Source organism: Phyllostomus hastatus, unplaced genomic scaffold (assembly GCF_019186645.2).
Source record: "Phyllostomus hastatus isolate PE091 unplaced genomic scaffold, TTU_PhHast_1.1 phas_scaffold_11, whole genome shotgun sequence".
NCBI classification, from domain to species: domain Eukaryota; kingdom Metazoa; phylum Chordata; class Mammalia; order Chiroptera; family Phyllostomidae; genus Phyllostomus; species Phyllostomus hastatus.
In genome coordinates, this window is record NW_025334005.1 from 82264 (window position 1) to 106789 (window position 24526).

Here is a 24526-nt window from a genome sequence, read left to right on the forward strand (position 1 = left end):
TTCACGTTCACGGACCCTCTGCCAGCTCTTCCCCACGGGGGGGCAGGTCCTGGGGAAGGGAGCCGTGCCTGCCTCTCCATCTGTCCGTCCGCCTGTCCCCTGCGTCTCTCCCGGCACAGGGAGCAGGCTGTGCAGCAGGCGTGAGGGGCCCCAGGCCTCCTTCCTCCTCGTCTGTGGGTCAGGGAGGGTCCTCAGACAGGCGGCCAGGGCCGGGCTGGGGGCTGACTTCCCACACCACCCTGGTGAGGGGCCTGGGTGGCCACCCCACGCCCCTACGCCAGGTGCCCGGTGCCGCCGCGGAAGGCAGCCTGGCCGCTGGGCCCTGGCAGACAAGGGGGATCTGAGGGTCTGCAGCCCCGGGCGGGCTGGGGGCTGGGAGGGCGGTGCCTGCCGCCCTGGGCCAGGCTGCCACCCACAGCCCCGCAGGAGCCTGTCCTTGAGGGCAGGGCAGGAGGGACCCCGTTCCCCAAACAGACCCCTCGCTGAGCCAGCAGTCACCCAGCCTGAGGTTCCTGGGCCACCTCGATGTCCAGGGGCGACCAGGGCAGAGCGTGGGGGGGAGTCGGCTCTGACGCCAGCATGGCCCCGCTCCCGCTGTGGGCCGAGCACCCCAACCTCAGTGGGCAGCGGGTCCAGGTGGTGCCGGCTCGGAGCAGAAGGTGCTGGTCAGGCCCCGCCCCGGCCGAGCTGGTGCCCCGCCCCCCTCCCCGTCCCTGAGTTCAGTGGCTTGTTTGGGACCTGGCAGGTGACAGACGTGGCAGGTGACGAGCTCTCTGATCCAGTGCCAAGGCACACTGGCCAGGAGCAAGGCCTGGAGAACAGAGGGGAAGCCCCAGCCAGCCCCGTTCCGGGGGGCACGCTGCTGCCCCTCCCCCACGGGGAGCTGCCTGCCAGACCGGCCCCTCCTGCCACCCACACGCCCACCTTCAGGCCAGAACAATGGGAGCCCTTGTAAACAAAGGTCGCTCTGCCTTAGGTCCCGGCTGCCCAGGCACACGTGGTATCTGGGGACGGGCGTCCCCACGCCTCTGTCTCCGTGGGAGGGGCTGAGGTTCAGGAGGAATCGCACCCCACCTGCAGGGCGGGGTGGGGGGCATTGCCGACCACTTCCCTCCCGCCATCATCGCCGTCACTGTGCCTCGGAGGTCTGGGGGGCAGCACACAGGGCTGGGGGACAGCAGCCAGCCCTGCCTCGGGTGGTGGGGTAGCCTCAGCTGGCCGTGCCTGTCTCTGCGTCCCTCTTTGTGGGTGGGGGTTTGCTCTGGGGCGGGGGCAGAGGCCGAGACGGGGAAGAAAGTGTGAGCCCCTCCCCAGTGCCCGCAGGGGCGCAGGGTGACAGGCGGGCCCCTGCATGGCAGGGAAGGTGAACCTTGTCCCCGGGCAGCAGCGATGGGGTTCGGGCTGCCAGCATGGCACCTGGTGGGGGCAGGAGCAGGTGTGCCAGGTCCGGCCACCGCTACCCACGCGCCTGCACGCACACGGCTGCCTGGTCAGGCGGACTCAACGAGGACTCGGGGGGCCGGCTCCAAAGTCACGGGGGGGCTCCGGGGAGGCGGCGTAAGCCCACCTGCTTGGCACCCCATCTGCGTACTCCCCGGAGAGGCAGGAGGGTCCCAGGGCAGGACGGCGGCCACTGCGTTGATACCACAGGGAGGGCTTGGACGTGGGTGTCTCTGCTGCGTTCCAGACACTTACTTGCTCGGCCCCTAAGGCCAGTGACCACAAGGGCAGAGAATACCACCCTGCGGAGGCCACCCCTGCCCCAGGAGCAGAACCAGCTCGGGGCCCGGGGGCGTGCCGGGCTGCCACACATGTAGGCAGACTGACCCGACCCGACCCGACCCTGTGGGGGCAGCTTCTGGGCCTGCCGGAGCGCCCGGGTGCGTGGCCGGACTGCGGTCCACACTTGGGACCGGGCTGGGGCTCGTCCAGTCCCCGGGGCTGATGGACCCTCAGTGCCCCAGGCCCTCCAGGGGGTTCTTCCCCACCTGACACGGCCCCGTGACACCCGCAGGCGAGGGGAGTGGGGCTCGTCGCCCCGTTTTCAGAGGCAGAAACCGGCCCCAAGGCAGAAAGAGACGAGCATGAGGTCTTGTGGCTGAAGCCACGGCCGGTCCCCTGGAGGTGGCGCAGCTCCAAGCCTCCAGTGCCCTCCGCCCCGAGGAGGTGGCCGATGGCAGGGCAGAAAGAAGGGCAGTGGGCCAGGCTCGGGCGGTGGGGGCGGGGCGGGGGGGGTGTCAGGCCTCCCCAGAGGGACATTTCCCAGACATAACAGCTGAGTGGCTGAGCCCTGGTGAGGGAGCAGGAAGGGACTTACCCTGCTCAGGGGACGGTGACGGCCACACCTTGAGGCTCTCTGGCTGACTGAGCCAGGTCACATGGCTGCCAGCACCCACCCGCCTGGCCTCCTGACCCACACTGGGCCAACGGCAAGCTCAGTGCCACAGCCAGCCAGCCTGGGCACCGCCCACTGGCCACTTCCTCTGCAGCCAGCCACTCCCAGGCCCGGGCTAGGCAGCCCCTGCCAGGCGGCTGGGCCGGGCGTGGCCCCTCTGCAGGGCTGACCCACCACGTCCCCACGCAGGCCTGGCTGCTGTCCCCAGCGTCCCCAGCGGGAGACTTGCTGCGTGGATGCAAACTTCGGCCAGCAGGAGTGAGGGGCGATGGGGGGAGGGGTGTCAGGAGCCCAGCCAGGAGGCTGGGGACCCCGCCCCTTCCAGACGAGCACCTCACATCACCTCTGAAACAGGACGGGGGATTCGGGCCCCAGGGGGACCCCTCGCCCTCTGGTAGAAAAGATGCTCGGTCCCCATGCCGTGGGCCGGCCTCTGTTCTGGAGCCTTTGATATGCTCGGGGGACCCTCCTGGGGTGCAAATGTCACCCAGATGCCTGCTCACCCAGCTCTCCCACTGGGGCGCCTGCTCACTTGCCCTCCCCCTGGGGAGGTGGCCCCACAGGCCAGCAATTTGGGGGCTGCCTTGGGGAGGCCTGGACCCCAGACACCCACCCTCCACAGCACAGGAGTCCAGCCCCGCCCCTCACCCCTGTGTCTCCCTCACAGCGGGGCTCCCAGGGGGTGGAGTGCCTTATGCGGCACCAGGGTAGGGGCTCCCCAAAGCCTTCAGGTATTGGGTTTCAGGGGTTTCATCACAACCTGAGTCGCACAGAGGGGCAGGAGGTGCCACTGGCTTCCCTGACGGGGAGGGGGCCTCTCGTACAAATCGAAAAGCCCCCCCCCGTGCTCCAGGGGTCCCAGCTCTCACACAGCAGCAGCCCCCCGAACTGCGCACACACCGCCCTGCATGCACCCTCCCCGGCCAGACACAGAGTGAGCCCGCAGGTGGGTGGCAGGCAGGCGACGCCCCCTCCTCCCCCTCCTGTCTGCTCCCCGCCCAGTCCAGGGGCCGGGAGGACCCTAAATGTGGGGAGCAGAAGAGACCCCCCAGCATTCAAATGCTCTGTTCAATGTGCAGATGCGGGAGCTGAGGCTGGAGAGAGAGCCAGCTCCCTAAGGCCCTGCAGCCCCGTTCGCTCCTGGAGCCCTGAACCCCCAGCTTGCCGGGGCAGGTCCTGGCCTCCGCATCGTCCCTCAGTGAGGGGGATGCCCACATCTGCAGAGGCCGCCCTGAGAGCCCGGGTGAAGATGTTTGCTGGGCCGTGGTCTCCACACTGGGAAGCCCATGGCCTCCTTGCCTCAGCCCCGGCCCCCCCCCGGCCGGCCCCTGAGGGCCCAGGACCCCTCTAGGTGGGCGGGCTGCCCTCCCCCCGCCCCAGGTCCCGGGCTGTCAGAACCCGCTGTGGCCGACCCTGCAGCTGGGTCCTCCAGCGTCTGTCCCTGCCAAAGCCTGGCCCGCAGGTTGTCCCCCATCAGGTGAGGGCCGCTTGCGCCACCAGCTGAGGCCTTACTCTGCTGGGACCACGCCGTGCTGGCCGGTGGGCAGGAGCCCGCCTTCCGCCGGGACCCTCAGGGACAGCCGGCCGCCCCCCCGAGTCAGGCAGCGGGCGGCCCGCAGCCGCAGCCCCCACCTGGCCCCGCCCAGGGCGTCTGGCGGAGAAAGCAGCCGTGCCAGTCGGGCAGGACAGGCCTGGCGCTGTGCCGAGCACGCCCTCCCCGTCCTGCCCTGGGGGAGAGTCCGGGAAGGTGCCTGACGTCTGGGTGGGGTCACCAAGCCCGCGGGCCCCGGGGGGCAGCCACCGGCCGTCTGTGCTCAGCGGACCGCGCGGGAGCCGCCTGTCCTGGTCCCGAGCAAAACCACACACACGAGGACGCCCAGCTTCCTTCCCGAGGGCGTCGGTGTGACGTCAGCCTGCCCCCGGGGACTTGGGGGCCGCGCGGAGGGCCCCCAGAGACCAAAACAGAAACGAGAAACAGAAACACGAGAGAAACTCGAACACGGCCAGAAGGACTAAAGGACCGAAACGGCAAACGGCAAACAGCAAACGCCCAGAAGGTCGCACGCAGAAGTGCCGGCCGCGGTGACTTTAGGTGGCAGGTGCTACTTCCTAACGAGGAAGTCACGTTTTCACGACTTTTCATGTTTTCACTGATCGTAACCACAGGGGCCAGCCCCGTGGCCTTGACCCATGACCTCTGACACCTGACTCCATCTTACAGAGACCGAGGCAGACAACTGCCCCCCGGGAGGCGCCTGGTGGTGTCACGGAGCTGTGGAGAGGGGCCCCCCCCCCAAAGCCGTCAGGGGAGAGAAGGGGCTCGTTCTCCAAGTTCCCTGACACGCTGGTCACACGAGGCAGTGACATGCTGGTCACCCGAGGCAGTGACAGGTTCCAGGTGGGAAGCCCCAGTGGGCGCCTCGTGAGCAGCAGGTGACAGCTAGACATCATGGGAGACCTAGGGACGGCTGGGAGGCTGGCCCTGGGTCACAACGGGCCCTGACAGCCTGACACCCCTTTGTCTACACCCACCTCTGGGGACTCCCCGGGAAGCCCAGCCCGCCCACAGGCACTTCCCCTGGGTACCTGGCCCCGCTCTCTTTTCTAAATCCTCCCCTGAGGGGATGTCACTGATTTTACAGAGAGAGGAGGGCGGTGGGGGAGAGAGGGAGAGAGATATTGACGGGAGAGAGAAGCATCAGTGAGTTGAGTTCATGTGCCCCGACTGGGAATCGAACCTGTGACCATTCGGTTTACGGGATGACACTCCATCCAGGTGGCCAGGGCCACCCTCGGCAGTCTTAGAACCTGCCCTCTGTTTCAGGGGACAGCATGCCCCAGCCCTGGGCTGAGTGGGGCTCAGGGGGGCTTCCCGGTGGCTCCTGGGTCCCCCATGGGGTCAGACTCCGGGGTCACTGGTGTGTGTGTGGGGGGGCTGTGTCCCAAGGCCACGTGCCACCCCCCTCCAGGCTGTCCCCTCTGACTGGGGCAGAGCCAGCGAAGGCAAACCCGAGGGGTGGACCTGCCCAGCTCCAAAGCGGAAGGAAGAACCGAGCACCACAGGGAAGGTGGCTTCCGAGCGCAGCCGACGGGCACGGGTGACCAGCCACGTGTTTCGCCCAGGCCCGAGGGCACCGCCGCACATGGGCGCCCACCTGGCTGCTGAGCCTCCGGCCGCCAGCCTGGGGGCGGGGGCTGCACGGGGTCTTGGGGGCCCAGGTGAGCCTGGCAGAGACTCCAGGGGTGGGGAACCTCAGGTTGGTTGTGCTTTACACTCTGTGTCCCCAGAAGGCCTGGTGTGGTGGGGTGGGACACAGCTCCCGTCGGCGGTCAACCTGAGTGGACCCTGGGGCCGCCCAGGCTGGGTGGCCACAGCCGAGGCCTGCTGGTGGGGGGAGGCGCCCCGCTTTCTAGCCGTGCCCTGTGCCCTGGGCTCGGCCTGTGGGGGGGATCCTGCCTCCGCTCAGCCCTGCCCCCCTCAGGGGGGCGGTGTGTGGACGTCACCCAAAGCGCCCAGCGTGCGCATCCTTTAGCGGATGGCCTGATTTCCGGAAGTTTCCTACCAGGGAACACAGCCCCGTGGAGCCCAAATGTGTGTGGAGGGTCCCGCGGGGACGAGCGCTGTGGGGTGCCGTTCACGGGAGAGAAGTCCCCGTCGGTGGGTGGGTGTGGGCGGAACGTGACGGTGGCCGTGCAAAGGACGCGGGCGCTCGGGGCAGTGGGGGTGGGGGGCTGAGTGCCAACCAGGCACGGCCGCGACCCAGGGCGACCTCGGGCCTGGAGGAAAAGGGCCGGTCTCTGAGCGACAGCCAGAGCGTGCGTCCAAGTCTCCTCGACGACCGTGCACTCGCTCCGGTTACTGCGGGAAGACGACCCCCAGAGCCAGACCAGGCTGAGATCAGTGAGGAGGGAGGGGCACTGCACCCTCCGGGGCATGCAAGGAGCTCCCCTCCACCGAGGCCCAGGGGCCGTGGGACAAGGCTGTCCTCCAAGGGACAGGTGGCCCGAGGGGCCCCCAGTGCCCAGCCACTGGTCAGCAAACAGCAGGTGCTAATGAGGACCCCGGCGGGGGGTGGTTCTGAGTGGCCGGGGGGCGGGACACACTGGGTGCTCAGGGACCCCACAGGGCTGACCGCAGACGAGCCCTCTCTCACCCTCACTCCGCCCGTGGACCGGCCCCAGTGGCCAAGAACAGATGGGGGCACCAAGCAGGGAGGGGCCAGCGCCCGGAGTCCCTGGGGGGGTCTCTGGGAGGGCGGGCCCTATCCCACCAGGGGCTCTGTAGTGTCACAAGCCAGGGCGCGACCTTGCAGAACCTTCCCCACTGCCTTCTGCCCTCCAGCGCCTGCACATCGGCCGTGGCGTGGGAGGTCACGTGGCCCTGCCCCGGGACCCTGCACACCCCTGGAGGGGAACCTCGGCTGGCTCTCTCCTCCGGATGCCTCCCAGGCCAGCAGTGACAAAGGCGGGTGACAAAGGAGGACAAGGGGGGGGGTTGAGCACAGGGGTCTATTTTAAACCAGAGTCCAAGCAGAGAAGACGCAGCCCCCTGGGTCTGGCTTTGATGACGGCGGGGTGTCCAGGGGCCTTGGTCCCACCGTCCTCTCTGCTTTTGTGTACGTGCGACATTTTCCGTGTCACAGGAAAAGGAGCCGCTGAACACTTCCTCCCACAGGCTCAAAGGGGGAATTTCACAAAAGCCTTAAAGCCGTGGCCGAGCTCACCCACACACAAGTCCTGTTCCCCCAGAAGAAGGTTCCGAGTTTGGACGGCTGAGGACAGGGGAGGTGGCTGCCAGCCTGACCAGAGGCTCCAGCAGCGAGGAGCCAGAGGGCCATGCGAGACGGGGAAGGCTGCAGGTGCGAGTGGCTCGGACCCCGAGTTCGCAGGGAAGGGCGCAGAGGGGAGGCAGGGGTCCCCGTGGCCTGACCCTGGGGGGCTGCAGCCTCCCAAGCGTTGGACCCCCACCTGCTGGGGGCCCCAGCCCGGCCCGGGGCCGCCACTGCAGAGCCACACACGGAACCCCCCAGCCCTGCGTCCCAGGGCCTGGGACAGGCTGCCCCCGCCGCCCCGGGCGTATTCACCCCACAGCCGCCTCTGCAGATGGACGGTGCCTGCCGGAGGCCCCACGCCCCAGCGCAGCCGAGGGTGGAGCCAGGGCCCTGGGCGCGGACTCAGGTCCCGCAGGTGCGGGCTGGCCGGCCACGCTCTCGGACACCAACTCTTCCTGCGACCTACCCTGCCGGGTGCCGCGGGAGGGGACACAGCAGGGTGCGGGCGAGGCTGCAGCCGGCAGACACGTGACCTCGGCCCCTGGTTGTCCCCGCCCCACCACCATCATGGCTGCCTCCCACCCGCCCCTCCGTCCGCCACATGGCCGGTCCCCAGGCTCAACGCCCCTGCAGGCCTTGGGGACCATTCGTGGTCAAACAGTGGGAGGCATTTTGCCCCACTTTTGGGGGTGCACGTGGTGGCCTCACCCAGGCCCCAACTTTCCCCCCCTCTGACCTCCCAGGAGGCAGCCCCTTAAACAAGGGGGTGCTGCCCAGGACTGCCGCCCGTGGGTTGCCGACCTCCACGACCCCCACTCGGCACCCCGTGATGCTCCCCGCGAGGCGAGGGCGGCCGCTGCCCCCTCGTTCTTCCTCTTTGATCGTCAGAACCACCCACCTCTTGCTGACGTGTCCACCGGCAGTCACCGCCCTGGCCAGGCGCCTGGCAGCGTGGGCACAGGGCCAGCTGGTCACTGGGCACGGCCGAGGGTGCCTGGGTGCCAGGTGCTGGCCCGGACGTGCTGGGTCTGGCAGGGAGAGGCCTCGGGGCTGCGGAGGGTGCCCGGAACGGCCCCCACCGGACAGGCAGCGCTGAGTAGCGCTCGGGAGCCCGAATCCCAAGGCCCAGAGGGAGAGACGGGGACTGAGCTTTGTCCGCTTTCCTTCCTCCAGACGCTCTTTCTAAAGAATGTTTCTGGTTCCCAGGTAAACACGCATGATGCAATCTAGCTGCTGTTTCCCCCGGCTCCTCCTCGGGACTCAGGGAGAGCCTCGCAGCCCAGGGAGGCACCGGAGGCCGGGCGAGGGCGGGGCCACGGCCCTGCCTGGGGCGGGCACCTCCAGACCGGTGCCCTGCCCTGTCCCCAGGGGAAGCCGGGAGTGGGGGTGTCGGGGGGGGGCACGGTGCAGCCGAGTGCACAGCCCAGTACAAATCCACAGAGAAAATGGGCCACTTTTCAGAGAACAGCCCGCAGCTCAGTACACACCAGCCAGTCCCCTGGGGAGGGGTCCCCAGGCAACACTGCCCCGGGGCCGGCAGCCCGGTGGCTGCGGTCGCCTGCCAGTCTCTGAGGGGCTGCTCGCCAAGCCCCTGGAGCCGGCCACGGAGGCCACCCCCTCTGCCCACAGGGCCACGCCGGGAGCGTGCGTGTCACCCAAGTTTCCCGACTCCTGGGCGCCCCTGGACGATGCTGGGTGACACAGGGTGGCATTAACCACCGTCAGCCTCTCTTCTATGCTCTCTTCCCGGCCCTGGCCGAGTAGCGCAGTGGTTAGAGCGCCGTCCGGCTGCGCCGCAGTGGTGGGTTTGATTCCCCGGTCAGGGCACAGACGAGAAGCAACTGATGAAGGCTGAAATAAGTGGGACGCCAAATCAGCGCTTTTCTCTCTTTTTCTCAAAAAATCAATAAAGATACAAATAAAAACACTTCTCTTCCCAGCCTCCTGATTACCGGAGGAGGAGAGGCCAGGACGTCTCTGAGCCCCATCTCTGACCCCAGGGTCCAGCGGCCTGGGACGCAGCGCTGAGGCGGACATTTGGTCTGAGTGTCCTGCCCCCGGGCCCCGTTTCCCAGCGACCTGCGACACGTGGGCACGGTTTCCCGACTCTGGTAGCAGCAGGGTCCAGTTCCTCTCCCAGGTAAACTTGCTGGCGTGAAAACGGGTGCGTGGATTTAAGGAACCGCGTTTTAGAGCGACAGAGAGGCGGCGCCGGACGCGGCAAATCCGCCGAGGCCGTCTGCGAGCGCAGAAGCTGCTCCGAGGTGACCCCGTCCTGGCCTGGGCGGGGGGGAGGCGGGCGTTGGGGGACTGCTCCATTCCCAGACCTCGCTGTTCAGGTTCCTGTTTTGGGGGTCCCAGGACTTTATTATAAAGGAAAGTGTATATGCAGAAGGCCACACAGACATCCGGCTTCACGAGCTTTTCTGGAGAAATGCTCTGTAACCGCCCCCCAGGTCAGAAACCGGAGAGGCGCCCCCACCCCAGAGGCCCATCAGGGGGTGTCCCAGTCCCCGAGGACCCCCCCAACACCCCGAACCCCGGCTCCTGATCCTCACTGTCCACGCCGCGTCCCCAGCGTCCCGCCTGCGTCCCGCCCACGGCACGCGGGCGACCTCAGACCTCTCAGTCCGCGGCCCGCTCCTTCCCTTCCTTTCCTGGCGGGTCGTCCCTGGAAGGCGCTCGGGACAAGCTGGGCTCTGGGAATGTCCACCCGCGTCCGCTCAAGGACACGGTCCATGGGGAGGAACACGGGCGGGACAGGGCCTCCGGGCAGTGGGGCCAGGCACCCCGCGTCCCTTGCCCACTCACGGCTCACAGCTCCCCCGCAGAGCGGGGCGCTCCCCCGGCACCCGCACCCTCTCCCTGTCCGTTTGCCCCCATTTCTACCCGGCTCCTCCCCCCGTTTCCCAGACAGACTCGGACGAGAAGCAGAAGTGCGGTTTTCAGGAAGAGAAGTGACTGACCCGAGGTCTGGAGAGTGGCCTTCGTGTTGGGGGGCACAGTCCCTGGGGGGGTGGGGGGGTCAGCGTCCTTCCAGGGCACCCTGCTGTGCCGGCGGCGGTGCCAGTGGGGACGGTGTGGCCAGGCCTGTCGTATGCAGACTGGTGGGTGACCCCCGCAGGTCTCTTCGCCACCTGAGCCTCAGGGCCCCTGTCTGTGACGGGCTGGTAACAAGCCCTGCTGCATGAGGCCCTTGTTCTGTGCTATTCCCTGACTTCGGAGCGGGAGTGCGGGACTTGTTGCTCCGCCTCCTGATGCAGGGATTGGTTGATCCCTGCGTGTGCCCCAACCGGGGATCGAACCTGCAATCTGGGCGCATCGGGATGCCGCTCTAACCCACTGAGTGACTGGGCCAGGGCCTGGCTGCTTGAAGGATTCAAGAAAATAAGTCATTTCATGTCTCATTTTATGTCAAGGAAATAAGTCATTTTAGTAATAACTTTACTAAAACGTTAGTCGTTACCAAAATTAATCGTGATGGCCCAAGTCCCCAGGAGAAAGGCTATTTATCACCGGCACTCAAAGTTGGCCGGCGTCCTCTGTGGGGGGCAGTTTAGAAAGATTTCCACTGAACCTGTTCAGTTCTTCGGGGTCTGGTGCTTCGAGGGGCACAAGGCCCAGGGGGGACCGCCCCCAGGGGCCGAAGCAGGGGGCTCCCTGGGGCCACGCGCCCCACGGGGCTGGTCCTGCTGGGGCAGGCAGGGTGGGAGGGGGGGAGCTGGGTCAGCGGCTGGGGCTCTGGGGAGTGAGGAGTGGCCACGTCGGGGAGACAGGCCCCCCCTGGAGAGAAACAGCCTGCTCCTTGTGCTTTGGAGATTTAAAAATAAATGAAGAGTCGACTCATTTAAAAACGGCGACCTGGGCAGGAGGGCGGTCGCCTGCCTGCGTGTCTTCATCCCGTCCTCCCTGAAACCGCGGCTTCCATTCCGGCGGCACGGAGCTCTCGGGGCCCTGGCAGGGCTGCGGTGGCCCCAGTGGGGTGCTCCCTGGGGGGGGGCCCTTTGACAACACTGAGGGTGAGGGACGGACATCCACGTTGCATGGGCAAAGTCTTTCCTCCCTTTTTGCTGCATTTGGAGTTCTCGGGATGCTCGGGGCAGTGGGGGCTCCCTGGACGAACGCACACGGAACATCAGCCGGCCTGACGCCCCGGGGTTCCCCTCTTCCTACGGGGCGAACTACAGGACCGAAACCGCTCCGCCGCCTCCTTGTCCTGGGGCAGGACACAGGCGGCCATCTCCGTGTGCCCCATGTCGTCCCGCCAAGGACGGCCCACAGTGGGCACCCTCAGGTCTGCCGACAGGGAGGGGCAGAGACCCCTGGGGAAGACGGCGGCTGGCATTCCGGAGCCGGGGGAGATGGGGAAGGAGGACCCACACGCAGCCGCCGGCCCAGAGAGGGTGGGAGCAGGGGGCAAACGGCCCCCTGGGCGGCGTCCCCTCCGTCCACCGGCCTGGAGGTCTCCAAGGAGCCACTGCGGAGGGGCTGTTTGCTAAAAGGGACCAGAGCGCAGTGGTGACGGGGAAGTGAGTCAGGGCCTGGGATGCAGGACTGAGACACGACAGCCCTGTGGTGCGGTGGCCAGTGAGCGGCAGGAGGACGGCTTGCCGGGCCAGACTCCCCGCCCACGGTGGAGGGGCGCAGGCCCAGGCCGGCCCGGCCGTGGGGCTGTATAAGCTGAGCAGGGTCTGGCCTCGTGGCTCCATCCACGGTCCGGCACAGGGAACGCTGGCCGAGCCAGTGCACCCGGGTGGGTCCCCGTCCAGTGGGACTGGGGTCCTTATGTGAAGAGGTCAGACGCAGACACACGTGGAGGAATGACGGACGGGGACACGGGGAGGGGACGGCCGTCTGCACACCCAGGAGGGAGGCCTCAGGGGGACCAGCCCCATGACACCTGGCTCTCAGACTCCGGCCTCCAGGACAGGGCCCGGGAGGGTCAGGGGGACTGTGCCACCCACACGAGCCAGCCTCCTCGCGATGGACGGGGTGGCACTGAGCACCCGGGCAGGACGGGGACCTCTCCCTGGCTCCACTCGGAGGAGTGGGGGAGATGCCCAGCACAGGGGCTCACGTCTGTTCTGGGCCCCTTCCTGGATGGGCGGCTGTGGGCACTCCCGGGGGGCCCACCTCATCGGGGTGCTCTGCACTGCGCCCCAGGAGCCCGGCCAGCCGGGCAGCTGCCTTCCTCCACCAGTTCGGCTTCTGCCCGGCGACCGTGTGTTCAGCCCGGGGCCTCGGCGCTGTGACCGCTGGGCTGGCCAAAAAGTCCGTGTGGGTTTTTTTTTTTTTTTTCCGTAAAAGGCACATTTTTTTTCATTTTCACCAATAACTTCATTGACCTGGATGTTTTGACTATGTCAGCTGTCTCTCACGAGGTAGAATGTCGATTGTTCTCAATTAATTTGATCGCTGTCAACTTCGACCGGTCCACCGGACCGTGGAGCTCCGCCCGGGGAGAAATCTCCAGCTCGAAGCTCCGCAAACTCCCTGTGACAGGTCCGATCGGTCGCAGCGCCTCCGTACACCGCGCGAATCTTTTTTCGTGATTCAGTTGCGTTTTTACCTTTTTCAGAATAACACGGCACCATGCGCTGAAAAGGTTGTGAATTTTCTTCCAGCTGCAATATTAAAATGGCTGCACATTCACCGATTTTGATGTTTTCAAATGCACGTTGATAAGACAGCTGTCACAGTACAATCTAACGAAGCTGTTTCGAATGACGTCGAAGACAACGAAGCACCACCGGAGCCATCTTACGGGAAAAATCGATCGGACGTTTCGGCCAACCCAGCAGCTCCCGGCGGAACCTGCAGAAGCGGCGGCAGAGCCCACCCGGGATCCCCGGCGTGTCAGGGGCAGCGAGGGTTTCTCAGCGTGGCCAGGTGTGCTTGGCGGGCGGACTGTGACGCAGCTGAGGCGTGTGCAGGAAGAGGGTCGGATACACCTCACCTGGGGAAGGGAGCCTCCCGTCCGGGTGATCCTCCCGGCCACCGCCGCCTCCCCCAGTCACCTCCTGGTTCTTACTGCCCTGTTCTCTCAGTGTATGTCGGTGACACGATTCTGTGTTACCAGCGACAGTCCTGGTGTTACATACGCTTTTTGTTTCTCATTCACAAAACGTGCTGGTCACCAAGAGACCCCTGGGGACCCGGGGGAGCCCGCCCCTTGCAGCGAGTTCAGCCTGCAGCCCTGAGAGATCGCTCTCTTGCGGGGGGGCCAGGGTGGGGGTGCGCCTGTGATCTCCCCAGAGCACAGAGGCGCAGTCGGGCCCCCCAGCCCAGGAAACTCAGTGCCCTTGCCACAGAAGTGCATCTGGACCGCAGACGGAGCAGGGAGCCCAGGACCCTCTCGCCCTACCGGGAGGCTCAGCCTCTGACCTCCACCCACCCCGGGACCGGGGCCTGGGAAGAAACCCCTGTGCATGCAGCTTTGTTATTTAGGCTCCGGATTCGCCGTGTGTCCTTCTTCCCCATTTGCTCAGGGAAAGGCCAACTCCCCAGGCCCCACCCCCCAAAACGTGTGCCGGGCGTCGAGGGCAGCCACTGGAACCCCAACACCCCGCTCCGGGCCGTCGCCCCAGAGAAGCCGGCAAACCAGACATGCTCCCGGGGTGACATGTCCCTATGGGAGAATGGACATACACGGTGACTTGTTTATAAAAAGCCAGGGACACGAGTTGGGGCACAGCCCTCGGAACCGCACGGCACAAGAACGTGGCAGCTGGGTTTGGAGGTCTCGGCAGCCCCGAGGTCACGAGGCGCGAGAGGCAACGGGAGGGCCATCGGCAGTCCTGTCACGTCCGTGGCGCGGCCGCGAGCCTGTGTTTGTTTGTGGCTCCGTCCATATATAGTAAAACCACAGGACACGCCTGGGAACGCGGCTTGGCTGGGCACTCCTTGGGGAGGGCGGGCGGGGTGAGGGGGAGGCGCTGGGCTGGAACCTTCGGCGAGCACAGCCAGGCCTCGGGATCTGAGAAAGTGGGGCCAGGCCTCCCGCCTGGGCAAGGGCTCCGTCCCCGCCCCGGCCGTGTTCTCAGGGCCCCGCACCACGCGGCCGCGCTGGGTCCAGGGTCCAACGGGAAGAGTGGGGCTCCGCGGGCCCTGTCTCCCAGGGCTGGGGTGAGGGCCCCGCAGCCCCATGGCCCAGGGCAGGGCCGGGCTGCCTAGGGCCCCCAGGCCCTGGGTGTCACCCACGGGTGACGGAGAGCTGGTGACAAATCAGGGAACGTGAGGCATACCCTGCGCTCCTGTCCACTGAGATCCGACGCTGGCTCGCTCGCCTCCCTGCCCAGCCACCCCCAGACACGGCAACGAGCAGCCCCAGAGGCCTCGGACCGGGAATGTCCGGCCGGTTCCCCTGGCGACGGCCCCAGGCCTCCAGCCTGGGGAGCTCAGCCCCTCTCTGGCCTGCGCCTCCCGGCAAGGGCATGCGTGGCTGCTGACCGGGGGTGGGGCGGGGCCCCGGCCTTCCCATCCCCGCCGCTCAGTCGCCCACTGGTCATCCCTGGGCCCCCTCCTCTGGCCTCCTGGGGCAGGGGTTCTCCCACGATGGGCGGAGGCAGGCCGCAGGGCCACCACAGCCGCCCCTGCCGGCCCAGTGCGGAGACCTGGGCCCTTGAAGTGAGTCTCCCCCACACTCATCCAGACGGGTGGGCAGGCACGTCCCCACTGCGGCCCTGACGGATTCACCCTGACAGGCAGGCACACCGGTGCCGCCCCCGCGCCCCCTCCCCCCCAATCCAGGGGTCCTGCCCCTCAGCAGCGAGGACTGCCCTTCCCCGGGCATGTGGAAGCGACTGGGATTCAGGCCCTGGCTGCGGGCCCAGCCGGCCAGGGAAGGGTCAGCAGCCAGGGCAGGGACAGCGGTGTCGGCCGCCCCTGCCCCCTGGAGTAGGAGGCCCGGGAGGCTCCACGCCCTCCCAGCTCTGGGCCGGGCCCAGCGCGCCCCCGCCAGGCCCTCACTGCCCCCGCCAGGCCCTCACTGCCCCCTCCCTTCCCAGACACTTGCCTGTCATCTGGGTTCCAAATTCCCCCTGCCTCGGACGAGGGAAGTGACCCCCCTGGCTGGTCACAGGGCAGCCTGGCCCGTGGCCTGTGGGACGGGCTGTCCCCATGCAAAACCTGTGTGAGTGGGCAGGACAGTGTTCCGCTGGGCCTCAACCTCCCCTCCAGCCCTTCGGCCCCCGGGTCAGAGGGGCCAGCAGGTCAGCACCCCCGAATAAACAATGCCAGAGCCTCCTCCCAGGTCAGCCCCTCTGCACGCCGTACTTCCAGTTCAGGAGGCTAGCACCCTGGGGTGTGGGGAGGTGGGCTGGGTCCCCCACCCTGGGGACGGGAGGGAGGGAGCCGGTGAAGGGGAGGGACTGGGGGTGGGAGACGCAGGAGGGGCGTCGGGGTCCAGCCACCGGCTTCCCTGGGCAAAGACAGGTCGAAGGCTCCCCAGGACCTCAGGGCACCTACTGTGTGCCAGGCCCGGGAAGAGAGCCGGGCATTCAGGCAACACGCAAACAGGGACCTCGTGCACCGACAGCGCCTCGGTGGGCCCGGCTCGGCCCGCTGCCGCCTCCACGTCAGACAGTCAATCCCACCAACGCCCACGGAGACCACCTCACGCTCGGGTACCTGCCACCAGAACACAAGCCACGGCCCCTCTGAACGGGCGCCCCAGTCGGGGACAGAGGGCCTCCCAGAGAAGCGACATCTGAGCCAACAACCGAGTCAGCGCCCGGGGCAGAGGGTGCATCCCGCGCAGAGGCCCTGGGGCAGGCTGGGCGCCCGTGGGCGGGCGAGGAACAAGGAGGGGCCTGAGCCTCCCGGGCCCGTGGGGCAGGGACAGGGGTCGGGGAGTGCTCTGAGCCCAGTGGGGGTCACGAGGGACTCTGCAGGGAAGTTACGGGGGGTGGTTTATATGGGTAACGATCCTGGGCCCGCTGGGGGAGAGGGACTAGCGGGGCCGGAATGGGGAGCCCGTGGATGGCTGGTGTGGTCCTCGGACAGGAGCCTGTAGCAGTTGGGGGACAGCAGGGTCGGGGAGCGGGCAGCGGGGTGGCAGTGGGGGGAGGCCAGGCTAAGCTGGGCTCCCAGATTTGTGAGGCCCTGGGGGCACCCCACCTCCCTTCCAGCTGGCCAACCAGGCTCACATCCTGAGCGATGGGGACTGTCCCTCAGCAGCTCGATGACCCACATACCCTTGGCAATTCTCCGATGGCCGGCTAGTTCCAAGGCCCCTCCCCGGGGTCATCGAGCCTGTCTGCCCCCATCTCGCCGGCCTGTGGTCCTGGTTACAGGGGTTCCCCTCCTCGGGGGTCCCAGGAGCCCTTCGAGGCTGCCCCGTGTCTCAGTCCTACGACGTTCCTTACCTCGGAAGGCTTGTCCCCAGCCGCTTGGCTGCACAGAGCTGTGAGCCAGTGGGAGCCACTGTTGTGTCCCCTGCACCTACGCCCTGGCTCGGGTCCGGAGGAAGGGCCTGGCAGGACCAGGCAGGTCCTGAGTGCATGGCTGTCCCCCCTGCCCCCCCACCCTGGCATGGACACCGGCATCATCGGCCTCACGCCCTGGGCACGTGCCGCGGGGCCCTGGCCCAGAACACCCTGACCCGGCCCAAAGTCCGAGCTCTCTGTGCCTGACCGAGCGCACCCCCACCCCCTGCGGGAGGACCTCTCCCCGCTCGCGCGGCCCCCAGCGAGCAGCCCTCACGGGCAGGGAGCCCGGCGAGGCCGGTGCAAACCCTCCGAGGGCTCGCCCTGCCCTGGCCCCTCGCCTGCTGCAGGCCACGGGCCGCAGGGCCCTCCACACGGAGCAGCGCTCTGGCCCTCCGTGCCGGCTGTGAACGGCGTGGGCGCCCCCACAGGGCAGGCGCCTGGCGGCCTTCGGGAGGTCACAGCCTGTCCCGCACCACCCAACATAGGACGCCGCCCACCGGACTCCTGGCACCCCCTGCACCCGGCCAACGGCGGCCCCGCACACGGAGCTGCACCCGACAGCGGCCTGCCCCTCAGAGTGACTGGGGTCCTACTGTGCGCACTGGGCACCCCCGAGCTGGGTCCGCACTGTCTCTCAGCTGTGGCCGGACACCGGTCCCCAGAACGACGCACGAGACTGGGTGGGGCAAGCGTCTGCCACCTCGGGAGCCGGCCCCACCGGCACACCACGTGTGTCTGTGCTCGTGGGCCCATCGCTGGCCCAACCGCGGAATCAGCGCCCAGCACGAGGGCCCGAAACAGCTGCCAAGGGCACAGGACGGCCTTCAGACCACTGCCTGGCCCTGGGGTTTTTGCCCCCTCCCCACATGTAGCGAGCACGTCGGAAACTGGTCCCGGACACGCTCAGCGTAGTGCCCGCCGTCCCGTGGCCGGGGGGTGTGTTGCGGGGGACGCCTGCCGTCAGCATTCTGCACGGAGCCGGGGCCGACTCTGAAGGGCTCCGCCGATTCAGGGCCCAGGGGCCGGCCAGCCCCCAGCCCCCAGCCCCCAGCGTCCAGCGTCCAGGAGGCCCTGCCCAGGGTGCAGCACCTGCACAGCAGAGTCCCCAAGACGAAGCCCTCGCCGGGCCATCTGCTCTGTCACCTTTTCTGCATACAGCCTGGCACGGCAGAGCAGGCTCTCAGCGCCCCCCCCGCCCCCCGGCCCCCCGGCCCACGCACATGCGGGCAGACAATGGGATCCACAGCTCTGGAGCCTGAAGCCCGAGGGGGGCACAGGCACCCCTGGACTGCCTGCACCCTGCAAACCCTGTGGAGTTGAAAGAGTGGCCAGGCCCCCGACAGCCCAGGGACTGGGGCCAGACAGCCGCGACAGGCCCGCAGCAGCCGCCGCTATTGTGTGGGCGGGATCTCCGCCGTCTGGGACCTGGACCCACCCTGGCACACAGATCCGAGGGCGGACACGCCCATCCCAAAGGCTGGGCTCAAGTCCCTGGCTGTGACAGCCGGCGCCTGCCCCCAGCCCGGTGGCTGGACCCAGGGGGACGGTCGCAGAGGTCCATCTGTAAAAGGCACCTTGAAGGGGCTCAGGCGGACAGACAGACACGTGTGTAAATTACTCCTCATGCAGGTGGTGGGGGGGGGGAGGAGCTCCCGCCAGTGCCTCTGCCTGGTGCAGCCCGAGGATGGCGGAGGGGCAGGGAGCCCACCTCCTCCCTGGAGGACCTGTCCGCACCCCCGGAGCCACTCAGACCCTGACTCCAGCCAGCTGCATGCGGACGGCAGGCAGCCCCGCTGAGGGCGGGGCGTGGGGGGGCACTTCCTGGGAGCCCAGGCTGGTGAGTGGGCCCCCGTGGCTGCTGACAGCCCCCAACCCCATGCCCCATCGGCCTGTGGGCCCCCAGCAGCCTCCTTTGGACTCAGGCCCCCAGGGCAGTTTTTGAGTCTCCAAATCTTTAGGGGGTCTGTGGCCTAGAGGTGGAGCCCGTGGCTGCTGGGTGAGCTGACAACCCCTCACCGGGGACCCAGACAGAGCGGCCCTGGGAACCGAGCCCAGAGCTGGGACGCCAGACCCGGTCCCAGAGCCAGTCCAGGCGCACCGTCAGCATCCCCCCCCCCCCCCCCCCCCCCCCCCCCCCCGCCCCTTCTGGACCAGGTCGGCCCCGCTGGGGGCAGAGACCCGGCTCCCGGAGGCAGGCAGACACAGCCCCTCCCCTCCCCTTCCCACTCCCTTCCAGCCTCACCAAGTGGGGCGCAGGGCTGCCCCTGCTGCTCCCACACCCTGGCCCCGCCCGCGCCCCAACTCACCCGCGCCTGGACCGGGCGCGCCACTCAGGGCTCCCGGCCCGACAGGCCAGGGCGGGTCTCTGCGGCACGGGCCACTGTGGGGTCCGAGGGGCCTCGCCCCAGTCCCCAGGAGCTGCGACACGGGCTCCCCCACCCCCGAGGCTGGCTGCTGGCGGCCCACTGGACGCTCCGGGCCCTCTGCGCCTCGGCCTCTCGGGACCCCTCCCCAGGTCCCTCCCCACATCCCTCCCGGGCCCCTTGAGGCCCCCTCCCGGCCCGATCCCGCAGCTCGCCGCCGCGCTCCTGCGCTCATACCGTGTGGAGAGCTCGGGGCGCCGGACAGGCACAGGGTCTCAGCTGGCGGTGCGGCCCGGCTGCAGGAAATGCCAGAAGACTGATCCCAGCGCATTCGGGGAGGGAAGGAGGGAGGGAGGAGGAGGAGAGGAGCGAGCAGCTGCAAAACCCGGGCGGGATCGGCCGTGCCGGAGCGGGCACCAGGGACCCCGGTCCCTCCAGTCCCCGCGGGTTCTCTGCCTCTCCCAGGCCCCTCTCCCTGGCACACTCGGGGGCTCATGTTCCCTGAGAAGGTCCTTCAGAAGTCAGTCTGGACACCACCCCGAACACGGACAGGAGGCTGGGAGGGGTGGGGGAGGTGGCCAGTGGGACTAGCCTCTAGGGGTTCTTGCATTTCGGGGTGCAGGGAGCACCATGGTCAGGGATGTGTGCCCCACATCAGCCCACCACAGCCAGAGGGTGGGGTGTCCTCTCTCTCTTTCCGAGCCCAGTAGACCGTTCCCGTGTCCTCCCGTCACTGAGGCCACCAGAACACGGGAGGGACACCAGAGCGCTGACCCCTGTGCCACATGTGCGCTCCAGGTCCCTCGTCACCTTTTGCTCAGGGTTCTCCGGCTAGAAGCCCACCCCGCGACTTCCTGCTGGGGGTCCCCCTCATCCCTTCTACCTCCAGACAGCATCTGAGGCCCCAGAAGTCCTCTGGTGTGGAAAAGACCCTCTGGTCCGATGGCAACCCCAGACAGATGCAGGGGGGCGAGGGGCCTCCCGTCTCCATCTGGGGTCCCCCCTCCCCTGGAGGCGCTATGAGCTCCGGCCTGGTCTTCGGACCCCACAGTGCCTGGTTCTGGCATCTGTCCCCCGAGGCCAGGCTGCTTCCTGGCACCCTCGGCCAGGTAGGGTGCTGGGTGCTGCGGGCGAGGGTGGCTTTTCCCAACCAGAACTTCCCAGCTGGTTCCCATGCGAGGGGCCGGGCAGCCTCCTTCCCTGTCAGACCTGCTGGTGGTCAGGTGCGTGTCCCTCTGCTCCCTTCCTGTTGGGCTGAGAGCCTGGGGGCAGCTCTAAAGCACCCCTGGTTGGGACACAGCAAGACCAGCAGGCAGGGCTGAGGGGGGCAGCCTGCGCAGCTCTGGAGTTGCATCGTGTCCTTGGAGGGGAGCAGGGGCAGGGTCGCCGCCCTAGCTCCGCCCCACACAGCCAGCCAGGAGGGCGCCCCGGCCATGTCCCTTCCCTCCTCCCGGCTGCAGCACCCCGCCCGCCCGCCCGCCTGGTTAGGGCAGGTGTGGACTTCCCCAGGCCAGGAGCTCCAGCCCGCCATGCTTATCAGAGGGGCCAGGGCTTATGGGGTGGTGCTGCTGCAGCCTGCTCTGAGCTCCCCCAGGACAGCCTGGTCCCCTCAGAGTCACCTTGTGAGGCCGAGTGCTGGCCCTTCCTACTGCGGGCAGCCGTGGGGTGATTCAGGGCTTGGGCCAGCGTGGGTGAGGCTGGTCCTGTCACCCCCAGGGCAAGTTTGTCCCAGAAACGAGGCCTGCAGACTTTGCTAGACGCTCAGGGGCAACTCTGGAAACGTCGTCGCTGTGCACCCCTCACCCCCTTATCTGGGGAGTGGGGCTGAGCTCACCCCCACGAGGCCCTGCCGCGGTCTCCGCAATGCAGCGGCTCACCACAAAAATGGCCGTGGCTACTGCCCGGTATCGGTCGCTCGGTACATGCCAGGCACCGTGTTCCCGTTTCCACGCACGGCCCACTGCGTCCACTCCTCTACCCGGAGGTGGTCCCCATTCTCCCCATCCCTCCAGGCTCAGTGCCCAGCTCCAGGCCAGGCAGCTGGGCAGTGGCCAAGGCAGGCCTGCATGCCGGCTGCAGCTCCACCCAGGGGAGCCCCGGCCCTCCAGCCTGGTCCCCGTGGGCTCAGCCCCCACAGAGGAGCCCGAGGGAGTGTGTGGGGACGAGCAGAGAGGCACCGTGTCCCCACACGTGTCCTCAGACGTGTCCCGCCCCGGCCCCCGGGGGAAGCTGAGTGCTGGTATCTTCCAGGGCTGAGTCACCAGGTCAGGTGTGGGCACCTCGAAACCGCCACTTTCCGTTCTCTCAGGAAACCTGTGACATTCAGCGGCACAGTCTCCCTCGGGGCCTCTGGGCAGCTCCGGCACCGAGCTGGGGCCTCCAGAACAGGCTGCTGCCGGTGGCCCCGCCTCTCTGTCCTTCTGTCTGTCTGTCCGTCTCCACTGTCCCTCTCTCACGCGCACAGGTTCTACAGATTAACACAGCTCGGCCCCGACTCGGGTTGACAGCGACGTACCAACAATGACCTGATGACGTGGAACGTCCCATCTCTCCTGGTGGCAGTCCCTGTCCTGCTACCTGCGAGAACAAGGAGGCGCTGTTCACAGGACGAGGCAGCGGGACTGTCCGGGAGGCTGGAAGGGCGGTGGGCCTGTGGGGAGCATGCAGCGCTGAGTCCCGTGGGGGTGGGGGCGGGGCGCTGTGCTGAGCTTGGAGCAGCTCACGGCTACAGGCAGCTCTTGGAGCGGAGGTCCCGGGCCCCCAGACCATGTCCAGCTGTCCTGTGTGGGGTCAGTGTCCACTGCACTTGGCACCGCGGAGCGAGCACGGCCGAGGTGGGCGTTGCCCGGAGATGGGGTGACGCGCCCTGGAACCGGTCGTGGTAACGAAGAAACCCCAGGGGCTGGACAGCGCCTGGAGGAGGAGCGGGTACTGCAGGAGGCTGCCACGTCCCCGGCCTCGGACTCCCGCAGGGCCACCGGGAGCCGAGCTAGATTGCCTGCCGCCTCTCCTGCGGCCAGAGCAGCCTCAGACGCAGGAGCTGGGACTCCGCGGGAGGAGGCGCTGGCGGTCCTTAGCGGCCTCGGATTGCGGACTCATCCCTCCAGTGCGCGCCTCCGCCGTCGCGTGGACACGCCCCCTCTGTGCGCCTGCGCCTCCCATCGCCGTTTCCCTCCGCCCAGACCACCCGGAACGGTCTCGTGTGGAACTCCTCCGCTCGACCACATCTGCGAAGGCCCTGGGTCCCGGTGGGGTCACGCTGACAGGTGCGGGGTTTGGCTGTGGACGCAGGTCACCCTCTGCAGCGGGCGACCTTGCGGATCACGCAGCCACTTTGCCTTGGCGCAGCTGCGAGGCCGCGGCGCCGGCCTGCCCTTGGCACCGTGAACTTCTTCCCCGTTCTAAATGCCTGTGTTCCGGGTCTTCCTTTGAGGACGCGGACTCGGGGTCCCGAAAGGCGCGGGCTAGAGCTGGTTCAGGCCTGCCCGCCCCTTCCTGTCCCCAGCCTCAAGCCCCCGGCCTGCCCTGGGTTGAAGCGGGTGGAGCAGGCAGTGGGGGCTTTCCCGGCGGCACGGAGGCTGGAGCCTTGGCCCGCGGCCGCCCTCTCGGTTTGGAGATAGCCCGCCAGGAACAGCGGGACGAACCCATTACGCGAACTTGGACAACACACTGTTTACAAAAACCAACCCTATTTTACCAAGTAAAAAACACTGAGTGAAAAGAATGGTGCCGTTTTGCATTTTTTGAGAGCCCGAGTCTCACTGGACTTCGGTCTATTGCAATATCACACGTTGTGGCCTCGGGAGCAGGCCAGCAGGCTGCCGGGCGCCCCTCACACTGCCGGGCCCGGCAGAAAGGGGCACGTGGTTGCCCCCGGGGGGCGCGGCAGGAAACGGGGTGTCCTCACTCATCTCACTCACCCACCTGCTGGTGCAGAGGAGACAAGGTGGGCTGTCCAGGTCGGCTTTCGTGAGGGGAGCGCGAGCCTGGCCCTCCACCGCGGCTGCACCTACGGCCAGGGCAGGCCCCCAGCTCCTGTCTGTGCCTGGTCCTCTGGGGGCGGGATGGGGAAGGCCCGGCCCCCCAGGCACCAGCGATGCCTGCGGATCCTCACTCATGAACACTGGTGTTCCTGGAAGTCCTCGCCCTGCCACCCACACAATCCTCACTCCGCTGACCCTGACCGCCCTGGTCGCTATCGAAGGTTCTGCTTGTTCCAACGTGGGATGTTACATTTCTGCCTCGGGCCTCTTGCGAGTTAACACAGTCCAGACGGCACCGTTCGGCGGAACTTGCTGAAATGACGGAAACGTGCGAAAACCATGTGGCCTGAGGGGGCCCGCCGTTCATCTCCGTGGCGGCGGAGCGAGCTTCGAGATCCATGAAAATGCCAACCAGCTGGCCCAGGCAAACTCCAGCGCTGAGCCTGGAAACCCGCGATGAACTCGGCTCCTGGGGGTGGTGGGCCCACGGCCACAGGATCCACGCCCACGCTGCCTGGGCTCTCCCTCCCACCCCCTGTCACCAGTGGTGGGGGGACAGATGCCTCCGCTTGCTGCTGGCTTATCCTCGGGACCCCCAGCCGCCGCTGAGAGTGGCTGGGTGGTCATGCCCACGGGGGCGTCAGAGCCTAGGAGGCAGGAAGGACAGGCTGCCAGTGGAGGGCGCCCTGTGCAGAGCCACGCAGCCACCTAAATAGACGGCGGTTTTATCGGGTTTCAGGCAAACCACACAGAAAAGTAGCCCATCTCACAGCTGACGTCTGGCCGTGGTTGTCAAAGGGGCGGGAGAGGGCCGGGACGGGGCCCGCACCTCCCCCGGGTCTAACCAGACCAGCTCCGTCTTTATTCCCGGTCAAAAGTGCCGTTGCTCCCATGAGTTTTCCAGTGGAGGCAAAAGTCTGTCCCTCGGAAACTCGGAAGGGGGTTCTGGGCCGCATTACAGCCCCTGTGGGCGTCCCCCGGTTCTGTGCACCCGGGTGACAGTGGTCCTCAAAGGACATGGCAGGGGCTGTGGGGAGGGCGGGCATGTCCACGCACCAGCCTGGGCCTGGGCCTGGCTTTGTCGGAAGGGCTGCTGCTGGCCGGGCCCCAGCTACATTGGGCGAGGGCCTCGTTCCACTCAGGGTGCAGATGCAGGGCCCCAGTTACGAGGGTTCAAGCCGCTGCTTACAGCCACCAAGTGCAGGTTCCAGGGGCCTGGTGCGTGTGTGTGGGGACCCACAGACCACTGGAGGGGCCAGGTGTCAGCTCTCTTGTGTCCCGGGGTCTCTCATGCACCTTCAACCCAAGAACCAGGGCTCCAGAGAGTGGCTGAGGCAGACAGAGAAGGTTAGGGCGGGGGGCCGTGCGGCAGGGTGGCTCTGAGAGGGAGGGCCCCGGCCTGTGCACGGGGACCAGTGGCTTCTGGAATGGAGCCGAGGGGAGTGAATGGGGAGTTTGCCAGGGCTCGACTGCATGAGGGCGGAGAATACTCGGGGTGGGGGGGGATAAACAGTGGGAAGGCACAACCTCAGCCTGGCGTGCACTGCTGCCCCCTCCACAGGGGCATGCTCTCCCCAGCCTGCAC

At 67.5% G+C, this 24526-nt stretch overlaps 2 protein-coding genes across 2 annotated transcripts in view; one reads left to right on the forward strand and one right to left on the reverse strand.

Annotated features, from left to right (window-relative positions):
• The window catches only part of OSBPL5 (oxysterol binding protein like 5), a 38643-nt gene extending 21990 nt beyond the window's left edge, over nucleotides 1-16653 (reverse strand). The window contains 1 exon segment of the mRNA XM_045855347.1: nucleotides 16533-16653. The gene's annotated coding sequence lies outside the window, so the exon portion shown is untranslated.
• Nucleotides 580-24526, forward strand: part of LOC123829211 (collagen alpha-1(I) chain-like) — a 30330-nt gene continuing 6383 nt past the window's right edge. Inside the window, exons 1-9 of the mRNA XM_045854734.1 lie at nucleotides 580-659; nucleotides 3815-3872; nucleotides 4617-4793; nucleotides 5365-5614; nucleotides 18750-19243; nucleotides 19780-20067; nucleotides 20675-20862; nucleotides 20971-21197; nucleotides 21931-22224. Of these exons, the coding sequence (XP_045710690.1) occupies nucleotides 580-659; nucleotides 3815-3872; nucleotides 4617-4793; nucleotides 5365-5614; nucleotides 18750-19243; nucleotides 19780-20067; nucleotides 20675-20862; nucleotides 20971-21197; nucleotides 21931-22224 (2056 nt within the window). The remainder of the gene's footprint in view (nucleotides 660-3814; nucleotides 3873-4616; nucleotides 4794-5364; nucleotides 5615-18749; nucleotides 19244-19779; nucleotides 20068-20674; nucleotides 20863-20970; nucleotides 21198-21930; nucleotides 22225-24526) is intronic.